We start from the raw sequence: 12,436 nt of genomic DNA, 5'->3' as shown, positions 1-12,436 counted from the left end.
ATTCAACATCTATTCCAACGGGTAGTGTCGGGTTATACCCCGGGGGGAAAGCAATCGAAACGACTGTCAACTGTACGTATATATATCTAATATACCCAACGGGCTAATGTAGGTAAAGTTGTATCTAGGGTTCATAGCATATACTTCAACAGTAAGAAGTCTTCCTGGGCAAAATAAAAAATATGTGGAACGGCGGTCACAAATATGTGGTACATTTATTTACCACTGAAATTTTTTATGGTTAGGATTTCGCTGAAAAACTATATAAACCATCTCGGGGGGAGGGGGGCCACCCGTGTCTATTTCATAAGTATTATATATATAATAAAACTGGCCTGATACCCGAACAGGAACCATCATCCCATGTTTCTCCCGACAGACGGTTTGTATGAACAGATAGTCCCCATTTATCAGCCATGCATCCCTGATTTCATGTAGTCAGTCCATCAAAACGGCAGTTATGAAATATACACAAAAATATAGGTGTCACTCATATGTATTTATAGTACGTGTTTAAGTGTGAATGTGTGTATCTACATTTGTATACACCCAATGTTTGCCATATTGCCAGTTTTTAAATGACAAAACAAATATCAATTTCAGTTGGTTGTCGGCTTCTGCAATTGCATCACATTAGCAAAACTAATTTGAAATCGACATGGCATAAAAAGATATCATTTTGTTTAAATTATTTAATTCTCTAAAATTCTTTAGAAAAAAAAGACACCTATAATTTGCAGTTTCACAGCTGCTGTTTATGTATGTATATGACCTCTTATAGGAAAAACAACGGTTTTAAGAAATATAATTTCCGAGATCTGATGTGCACTTGTAAAAATATTTATTTACTGGCAAAAAATGATGGTATCATTTAAAATTCCAAGATACATCATTTGAATAAGATTAAACGACAAACTCATTTCAGTCATTCGATTCATTCATTCAACAAAAACACACCTTCACACCAGTTTCAACGTGTGGAACAGTCACTGATAAAAAACAAAATGAATATTTTAAAAGCTATATCATAATATAATATTATATAACTTAATTACAATTCTATAATCACACCGTAATAATTTTTTTCAAAACTTGGAACACTATATATCAAATTTATCATAGACAGCATTTTAAACACCTAATGAAAAATAAAATGCTGAAAATTGATGTAAAATGTTCATAAAATTGTATCATTACTTCATTTCGGTAAAAGGAATGTGATATTTTGATCGGAATGATAAAGAAATTGATATTAAAGTACCTGATAATTTTAAATTCATTAAGGAATTTATGGAATAGGAAAATGTATTTAAAATACAAATAAATATAGACTTCCTTAATAAATTCAAAAATATTTATCGTTTTTAAAACGGATAAATCTAGAATAAGGGGAATAAGTAGATATAACGTAATTGAAATTAGAAAAGAATCTTTTAAATCATTTTTACTATAATCATCACACTAATTAAATTTCTAATTTCATCTTTTAATATCAAAACGGTAGATGCAAACAAAATTATACCAGTGATCAAAAACGTTTAATAACATAGTACCCAATCTTTTCAAATTCAATTATGATTTTAAATATAAAGAATTAAAAATTACCAAAGATTATCAAAAATTATTTTTCCAAGCAAAGTGCAGGCAACAAGATAAGGTTTTTGAAACCCGTGTTTAGGTTTGTTTTAAATAGAACATTATATAAACAAACATAAAAATTGTACAACACAATTCATACGGCCTTGTACCTTCTAAAGACTGGTTATGAAAAAAAAAAAATTGTATGAAAGCCGTGTTTAACTTTGAGGATCGTGATTCTTGGAGAAATTGATACCCTCTTAGACACTAAGTCAACTTTGCACAGCTATTTATACAAAGAGCACACTTACAGGACAGTCGCTGCCACGACCAGTACAAGAAATTGAGCTAATACCGAACCAATCTTTTCCCCCTTGTATATCAACAGCAAGGATCCGGTAGAATGGGAAAATAATCTTCTGGTCGAGTCACACTTTCTCAAACATGGAGGATTTAGCACGCTCCAGTCTTGAGAAGAACAAACATATATCGCACACACACATCACGCTTAATTGAAAAATTCCTGAATACCGCGCCGAATATTTAGCACAGCTTTCTTTAAATTAAACCGATATAACAAAAATGTCCACAGAATATCTGAGATGAGTTTTCAAAGTTGTAATATTTTTTGCTGCGCCGCATCTTTTCCCAAGATCTATCGTTAATGGAAATATGCCCATCAACAAACTGAACTGTCTTGCCCTAAACAGCAGAAATTCCCCCATCGCTGTAGAAAAATCGAGATATTTGAACCTCCCAATGGTTTTCATAATTCAATTAAGGTCCATTATCAAATTACAAGTTCTTGAGCTCACGCGTTTGCCCCCATAAATTCCCACAAAATCAACGTTGTTTCATACCTGACTTTGGAAGGGGTCATAACTTTGACCTTTAGGTATTCCTGTCCGAAGCGATTGTTCCGTTTTAGATGACCAGTCTGTTGATCTGATAGACACTACCGTTGTGGACACCGGTCAGTGTGTCCAGCTCAAGATAGTACATCCATCAATTCGATACAAATCACAGCTCTTAAATGACAGAACAGGATCAACCTGTCACTCGTCTATAGAGTCCAGAGATTCGGTCAGCTGCCGTCAATTCCAACACCCCATGGTCATTCAGCGATGACCAGGCCATGTCTCGAGCACTCACAGGTATAGCCCCTGTCCGTTTTACGACTGTCCGCACTCCGGACACAGGGTTCATGGTCCCTAGATCGGTATCATAATAAAGATGAGCCGATACACGTTTAAGTTGTGAAAACATTATCTACAACACAAATTTTGATCGCCGTGTATATTTTACCTGTCGGTCAGTGCAATGGCCTGGACAGCGCGTGATAATCATCGAATTGTCCGTGGGGCGTTATCCTTTCCCTAAAACGGAACGTCCTCTAGTCAATGGGTTGGTGAGTGATTCTGTGGGTTGTAGTGATGGTGGGGAGGCGGGGGCTGATGGTGACCACTCATCAGTTGGCTAACTATGTGTCCAGTTTGAGAAAGTCCGTGGGAGGAAGGTAAAGATGGCGAACTCACCGGCATATTTATTCCCATCCCGGAGTTGCCCCCCATTTGTCCATTAGAACCATTGGACAGGGGACTTCCGGGCCCATTGGGGCTTTCCGGAGACCCCTGTTCCGGCATTAGAATTTCTCCATTCGGACCAAGGGGCCCGGGCGGGGTCATTCTTTTCTCCTTTTGTCTCCTGTTACAGAACCAGACCCGCACAACTTCCTTCTCCAATTGTAATTGGTCTGCTAAATGTGATATTTCCGGAGCTGAAGGCTTTGGTTGTTTCATGAAGTGGTTTTCAAGAGCACCTTTTACTGTCACTTCGATGCTCGTACGCTTCTTTCGTTTTCGACCTTGAGCGGCAATTTTGTCTATATTTGTTGGTGAGCCTGTTGTAGAATCAGCCTCCTCTAACCATTTTTGTAGTAACGGTTTCAATTTACACATATTCTTAAAACTCAATTGCAATGCTTCAAATCTACAAATAGTTGTCTGACTAAACACGTTACCGTACAGTGTCCCGAGAGCTAGTCCAACATCAGCCTGTGTAAATCCTAACTTTATTCTCCTCTGTTTAAACTGTTTTGCAAAAGCTTCCAAATCGTCCGAAGACGGTGCGTCGTCGTCGGACCCTGGGGCATGTTGATCCATGTCATGTTCAGGGTCCCTCATAGCAGGGTGGAGCTGATGGGGGGACAACATCCCGTTCATGGGGACCCCGTACCCCATTTGCTGTAGTTGACCACCCCCGTTGGAGAGGTTGAGGTGGGGCGATGACAACTGTGAATGCCATGTGTGGGGCGAATGGAGCTGTTGTGGACGGTGATGCAGAGTGGCATGATGCCCGTCCGTGGTTACCTGTGGGTTGGGCTTAATGTCTCGCATGTCCCTCATATCCTGTAGTTGGGGCATGGCCGAGGTACCCCATGAATCGCCACACGGTAGTCCCCACTGGTTATGAAGCTGACTCAAATGATGTCCATTTTGGTGTTGTGGAGGCATGTATTTAATTTCCTGTAAATCCGTATTCCGGTGGTGATACTGTGTTTGTTGCGACACCAGGCCTTGCATCCCGTGGGTCGGGTCGAGATGAGAGTTGTTGAGCGACGGTGGTGTACTGGAAGCTAGGTACAAACTAGCACTCGTAGCCATTATCATTCGGAGTTGTTGTTAATTCTCAACATTTACATGTATCAGGTATAGTTCACATAAGGCTACACACACGATATAGTAAGCAAGCGCCTTATCTGACTTGCAAAACCGCCCTGACTCCACCAGCTATCTTATGGGTTATGCATAACACGAAAGGGAACGAGCATTACTTTACCTTAGCTGGCGAGCGTATTATCATTGTCATGATTGATGCCGGCCTTAACGAGACGAGGATTGGCTAACCGCCTCATGATTGACAATGAATGGACCATTAAGTTGGAACGAGTCGCTTGTTCTCGCCCTCTGATTGGCTGATGGGTGTTAGGCCCAGCCCGTTCGATATCACACAACTTGAAGCCATGTGCGCTCTAGGATAATTATGCCGTTCCAAAACAAACACAGTCTCGCAGCTTGCTGTTGATATATACACAAATAATTTTCCGCTTTTGGACGAGAATTTAGGCTTTCCATATAAAGTATACAGGTATATATTTCACAGTTAGGGATTTTAACAAGCGAGAATGGTTATTCGTTTAACTGAATGTTATACAACAGCCATACAGTACTCGGGATACACTCGCGTCGGATACGAGACCACAAAATTCATCTCTGATCATTTCAATGTTTAGCGCTTTGCTTCAATGACTTTAAAAGGATTTTGATAATAATAATAATTTAAGAAATTTCTTGAACTATATTGCGTTCCGACATCTTATGAAGTTCAGAATCGGGATAGGAATATGACTTGATAGAGAATGAAGAGCAGGTCGAGAGATTTTAATTAAAGTCACCTCGCCTGTACGCTATCATCCAAAATGTTCAGCGATGCGGAAGAAGATAACAATAGAAAGGACATTCTATAACGCCATCACAACGTATACATCTCAGCTTTCTAAGGTGAGAAAAATAACACAGGGAAAAAACACGCCGCGTATTTGTTATCAGTTGGTTTTAGCTATGGGCTAGGCGATATATTTTGTGTTTTATTTTCAAGAAAAGTTATCTAGAGCGAGAACAGGTACCCCTATGTACGACATACGGGATGCCCGCTGGCCAGGTGTGATATTGAGATAAACTAGTAGACTACTTACCTGTACTGCACATGAAACGGACAATAATGATATTGTCACTTTATATTCATGATCGGTGACAGACATGGAAAATATTAAAACTCAAATTTGTTCTTTGTTTTTAATTCCTTTTGTTATAATCACAATATTATGCTTGTAATTTACGTATATTTTTCATTATAGTGCTACTTACAACCCATGTAAACATTAGTATCTGACATGAAACATCTGTGTATAATCCTGATGTTGATTTCATTATTACTTAGAAAGAAACATTTTAAAACAGCACAGTGTTCAATTTCACTCCACAAAATTATGATATAAAATTCAAAAGATTATCGAAAATTAATATATAAAGTACAACCCAGTAAATCACATTTTAAAAATTATTGTTAATCAACATAATTTTTCTAACGGAAAACAGTGATAAATGTATTGGTATATCTTTTAATTTATTCAGTAGTTTAAGAAATATAGAGACAAAATCATGTTCTGACAATTAGAAACCTTGGTTTTCATGACAGTATCATCCGGCGGTCCGTGTGTATCAAATTATATCTGTCATTTTGTTTCCATGACAACGCCAATATCACCATAAAGGGAAATATAGTCTAAATCGGATGCCGGCACAGTCGCATAAAAACACCACAGGGAGAAAATTGCCCCCACGGTCCCCCTACAGATCACAAAATAGGTGTTGAGGGTGCCAATCTTCGGTAGATCACATTACTGAAGCAACTTGTTCCGATTGTTGGAAAAGGGATCAAATATCCGTTTCTTTTTTTCAACGTGTGAAGTCATGAAAATTTCGATTGTCGAGGGGAAAAAAATCACCCCTGATGGGATTTATTCTGAAGTAAATAGACACTCAAATTGTAGATTTCCACAGTACCCAGACCTGACTTTTAAATTTAGACCTATTGTACACAACCACATCCCAAATTCTAGATGAAGGCGTTAAAGTGACGGTGATAAACCCGTTATATATCCGTTACATATTGAAACTTAGTCACTTCATTTGCACATTTCACTAAATTTGACCTCATTACTTCTCTTTTTTGAGTAAAAAAAATGCATATTCACAAATCTTAAATCTTCAAACACACACACACACATCCTACTCTCCTTAAAGAGATAAATAGCAGAATAAATTGATTCAAATACTGTTAATATATTCAGAATTTAATTATCAAAATACAACTTTGTGAGAAAATGACAACTGTCTCACTATAATTTAGAAATAATTATTGATTGATTTGCCTAAATATGACTTATGTCAATTTTGTTATTCATGATGAAAGTCATAAAAAGAAATCTGGTGATCTGACACTGAAATAATGAAAATATAACTATTATTAAAAAAAATCAATAGATTAAAAAAAAATTGATGAATCTCATCTTTATACAGTTGTTTATATTTCTCGGTGCTGGTTTAAAATATACATTTTTTGTTATACATGTAATATACGGTTGATATTTTCCACATATCTATATATAAATTTATTTACATTTCTGGTCTCGATTGTGACCTGAACTGTTTACTTTGTGGGTTTTGTTGATTTGTAACAGAGTATTTTTATGTTCATCATCTTCCCGCTAAAGTGAAATAGACAACGCTGGATGTCCGCAGACTACACGCAAAACGCCATTGATTATTCATCCGTTTTCGAGGCGGTTAATTTATCGCTTGTTAGGCCGAGGAACGCCCCGCCCCTTTGCATCTAATTAACATGACCGATTTTTCAGCAGGTAGTACCGAATGAATATCTTTGGCTAATTTATCGAAAATATTCATTAATGGAAGGCACGTTCTACAGTTTAAAGAATCCAGCATCAGATTAAAACAATAGATACAAATTCCCAGCTTAACATTGGTAGTATTTAACAAATTGTTAATTGTAAGTAAGATCACACAGACTTGGGTATTTGTCATCACAACAATGGGAATTTGATGTAAAATCTTTTTTTAAACTTTTCCCTTAATATTTCAAACTCCAAGAGTAAAACTTAAATCTTATATACATCGGGCCAACTTTAAACAATAAAATCCGAATTTTGATCAAATAATGTTTCCGCAAGGAAATACTCCCGATATGACAACAAGATCATGTGTCACTTAACGAAATAGACATTTTTGTATACCGACCATTCTGTATAACGACAGCTCTGTATACCAACAGTCATGTATACCAACAACCCTGTATACCAACAGTCCTGTATACCAACCACCCTGTATACCAACAGTCATGTATACCAACAGTTCTATATACCAACAGTCATGTATACCAACAGTCCTGTATACTAACAGTCCTGTATACCAACATTCCTGTATATCAACAGTCCTGTATAGCAACAACCCTGTATACCGACAGTCCAGTATACCAACAGTCCTGTATACCAACAGTCATGTTTACCAACAGTCATGTATACCAACATTCCTGTATACCGACAGTCATGTATACCAACAGTCCTGTATACCAACAGTCATGTATACCAACAGTCATGTATACCAACAGTCATGTATACCAACAGTCCTGTATACCAACAATCATGTATACCAACAGTCATGTATACCGACAGTCATGTATACCAACAGTCATGTATACCAACAGTCCTGTATACCAAGTCATGTATACCAACAGTCATGTATACCAACAGTCCTGTATACCAACAGTCCTGTATACCAACAGTCATGTATACCAACAACTCTGTATACCAACAGTCCTGTATACCAACAGTCCTGTATACCAACAACCCTGTTTACAAACAATCCTGTATACCAACAGTCCTGTATACCAACAGTCATGTATACCAACAGTCATGTATACCAAGTCATGTATACCAACAGTCATGTATACCAACATTCCTGTATACCAACAGTCCTGTATACCAACAACCCTGTATACCAACAATCCTGTATACCAACAACCCTATATACCAACAGTCCTGTATACCAACAGTCCTGTATACCAACAGTCCTGTATACCAACAGTCCTGTATACCGATAGTCATGTATACCAACAGTCATGTATACCAACAGTCCTGTATACCAAGTCATGTATACCAACAGTCATGTATACCAACAGTCATGTATACCAAGTCATGTATACCAACAGTCATGTATACCAACAGTCATGTATACCAACAGTCCTGTATACCAACAGTCCTGTATACCAACAGTCCTGTATACCAACAGTCCTGTATACCAACAGTCATGTATACCAAGTCATGTATACCAACAGTCATGTATACCAACAGTCCTGTATACCAACAGTCATGTATACTAACATTCATGTATATCGACAACCCTGTATACCAACAGTCATGTATACCAACAGTCCTGTATACCAACAGTCATGTATACCATCATTCCTGTATACCAACAGTCATGTATACCAACAACCCTGTATACCAACAGTCATGTATACCAACATTCCTGTATACCAACAGTCATGTATACCAACATTCCTGTATACCAACAGTCCTGTATACCAACAGTCCTGTATACCAACAGTCATGTATACCATCATTCCTGTATACCAACAGTCATGTATACCATCATTCCTGTATACCAACAGTCCTGTATACCAACAGTCATGTTTACCAACAACCCTGTATACCAACAACCCGGTATACCGACAGTCCTGTATACCAACAGTCATGTATACCAACAGTCATGTATACCAACAGTCATGTATACCAACAGCCCTGTATACCGACAGTCATGTATACCAACAGTCATGTATACCAACAGTCCTGTATACCAACAGTCCTGTATACCAACAGTCATGTATACCAACAATCCTGTATACCAACAGTTATGTATACCGACAGTCATGTATACCAACAGTCATGTATACCAACAGTCCTGTATACCAACAGTCCTGTATACCAACAGTCATGTATACCAACAGTCCTGTATACCAACAGTAATGTATACCAACAGTCATGTATACCAACAGTCATGTATACCAAGTCATGTATACCAACAGTCATGTATACCAACATTCCTGTATACCAACAGTCATGTATACCAACAGTCCTGTATACCAACAACCCTGTATACCAACAATCCTGTATACCAACAGTCCTGTATACCAACAGTCCTGTATACCAACAATCCTGTATACCAACAGTCCTGTATACCGACAGTCCTGTATACCAACAGTCCTGTATACCGACAGTCCTGTATACCGACAGTCCTGTATACCAACAGTCATGTATACCAACATTCATGTATATCGACAACCCTGTATACCAACAACCCTGTATACCAACATTCCTGTATACCAACAGTCATGTATACCAACAGTCCTGTATACCGACAGTCCTGTATACCAACAGTCATGTATACCAACATTCATGTATATCGACAACCCTGTATACCAACAACCCTGTATACCAACATTCCTGTATACCAACAGTCATGTATACCAACATTCCTGTATACCAACAGTCCTGTATACCAACAGTCATGTATACCATCATTCCTGTATACCAACAGTCATGTATACCATCATTCCTGTATACCAACAGTCCTGTATACCAACAGTCCTGTATACCAACAGTCATGTTTACCAACAACCCTGTATACCAACAACCCGGTATACCGACAGTCCTGTATACCAACAGTCATGTATACCAACATTCATGTATACCGACAACCCTGTATACCAACAACCATGTATACCAACAGTCCTGTATACTAACAGTCCTGTATACCAACAACCCTGTATACCAACAACCATGTATACCAACAGTCCTGTATACCAACAGTCATGTATACCAACAGTCCTGTATACCAACAGTCATGTATACCAACAATACTGTATACCAACAACCCTGTATACCAACAGTCATGTATACCGACAACCCTGTATACCAACAACCATGTATACCAACAGTCCTGTATACCAACAGTCCTGTATACCAACAACCCTGTATACCAACAACCATGTATACCAGCAGTCCTGTATACCAACAGTTCTGTATACCAACAGTCATGTATACCAACAACCCTGTATACCAACAATCATGTATACCAACAGTCCTGTATGCCAACAGTCCTGTATACCAACAATCATGTATATCAACAGTCCTGTATACCAACAGTCATTTATACCAACAATCATGTATATCAACAGTCCTGTATACCAACAGTCCTGTATACCAACAGTCCTGTATACCAACAGTCCTGTATACCAACAGTCCTGTATACCAACAATCATGTATATCAACAGTCCTGTATACCGACAGTCATGTATACCGACAGTCATGTATACCAACAGTCATGTATACCAACAGTCATGTATACCAACAGTCATGTATACCAACAGTCCTGTATACCAACAGTCATTTATACCAACAGTCATGTATACCAACAGTTATGTATACAAACAATCATGTATACCAACAGTCATGTATACCAACAGTCATATATACCAACATCCCTGTAAACCAACAGTTCTGTATACCAACAATCCTGTATACCAACAGTCATGTATACCAACAGTCCTGTATACCAACAGTCATGTATACCAACAGTCCTGTATACCAACAGTCCTGTATACCGACAGTCATGTATACCAACAGTCATGTATACCGACAGTCATATATACCCAACAGTCCTGTATACCAACAGTCATGTATACCAACAGTCCTGTATACCAACAGTCATGTATACCAACAGTCATGTATACCAATAGTCCTGTATACCAACAGTCCTGTATACCGACAGTCATATATACCCAACAGTCCTGTATACCAACAGTCATGTATACCAACAGTCCTGTATACCAACAGTCATGTATACCAACAGTCCTGTATACCAACAGTCATGTATACCGACAGTCATATATACCCAACAGTCCTGTATACCGACAGTCATATATACCCAACAGTCCTGTATACCAACAGTCCTGTATACCAACAGTCATGTATACCGACAGTCATATATACCCAACAGTCCTGTATACCGACAGTCATATATACCCAACAGTCCTGTATACCAACAGTCATGTATACCAACAACCCTGTATACCGACAGTCATATATACCCAACAGTCCTGTATACCGACAGTCATATATACCCAACAGTCATGTATACCAACAGTCATGTATACCAACAGTCCTGTATACCAACAGTCATGTATACCAACAGTCATGTATACCAACAGTCCTGTATACCAACAACCCTGTATACCAACAGTCATGTATACCAACAACCATGTATACCAACAGTCATGTATACCAACAACCATGTATACCAACAGTCATGTATACCAACAGTCATGTATACCAACAGTCATGTATACCAACAATCCTGTATACCAACAGTCATATATACCAACAATCCTGTATACCAACAGTCATGTATACCAACAATCCTGTATACCAACAGTCCTGTATACCAACAACCCCGTAAACCAACAGTCATGTATACCAACAGTCCTGTATGCCAACAGTCCTGTATACCAACAGTCATGTATACCAACAGTCATGTATACCAACAGTCATGTATACCAACAGTCCTGTATACCAACAGTCCTGTATACCAACAGTCATGTATACCAACAACCCTGTATACCAACAGTCCTGTATACCAACATTCCTGTATACCGACAGCCATGTATACCAACATCCCTGTATACCAACATCCCTGTAAACCAACAGTGCTATATACCAACAGTCCTGTATACCAACAGTTATGTATACCAACAGTCCTGTATATCAACAGTCCTGTATACCAACAGTTATGTATACCGACAACCCTGTATACCAACAGTCCTGTATACCAACAGTCCTGTATACCAACAGTCCTGTATACCAACAGTCCTGTATACCAACAGTCCTGTATATCAACAGTCCTGTAAACCAACAGTCCTGTATACCAACAGTCCTGTATACCAACAGTTATGTATACCGACAACCCTGTATACCGACAGTCCTGTATACCAACATTCCTGTATACCGACAGTCCTGTATACCAACATCCCTGTAAACCAACAGTCCTGTTTACCAACAGTCCTGTATACCAACAACCCTGTATACCAACAGTCATGTATACCAACAGTCCTGTATGCCAACAGTCCTGTATACCAACAGTCCTGTATACCAACAGTCATG

At 38.4% G+C, this 12,436-nt stretch overlaps 1 protein-coding gene across 1 annotated transcript; it reads right to left on the bottom strand.

Annotated features, from left to right (window-relative positions):
• Window positions 1-824: 824 nt before the first annotated feature.
• On the bottom strand, window positions 825-4,393 carry LOC117327145 (silk gland factor 3-like). Its single transcript, XM_033883994.1, has one exon. The coding sequence runs from the start codon at window positions 4,245-4,247 to the stop codon at window positions 2,976-2,978; it is 1,272 nt and encodes a 423-aa protein (XP_033739885.1). The 5' UTR covers window positions 4,248-4,393; the 3' UTR covers window positions 825-2,975.
• Window positions 4,394-12,436: the final 8,043 nt, after the last annotated feature.

The sequence above is a fragment of the Pecten maximus genome, chromosome 5, assembly GCF_902652985.1.
Source record: "Pecten maximus chromosome 5, xPecMax1.1, whole genome shotgun sequence".
In the NCBI taxonomy this organism is placed as follows: Eukaryota; Metazoa; Mollusca; class Bivalvia; order Pectinida; family Pectinidae; genus Pecten; species Pecten maximus.
This window is presented reverse-complemented; position numbering and strand designations above follow the sequence as displayed.

What these genes read in the sequence shown, in the direction of transcription:
- LOC117327145 (XM_033883994.1), bottom strand. Translation starts at nt 4,247, where the DNA reads ATGATAATGGCTACGAGTGCTAGTTTGTACCTAGCTTCCAGTACACCA.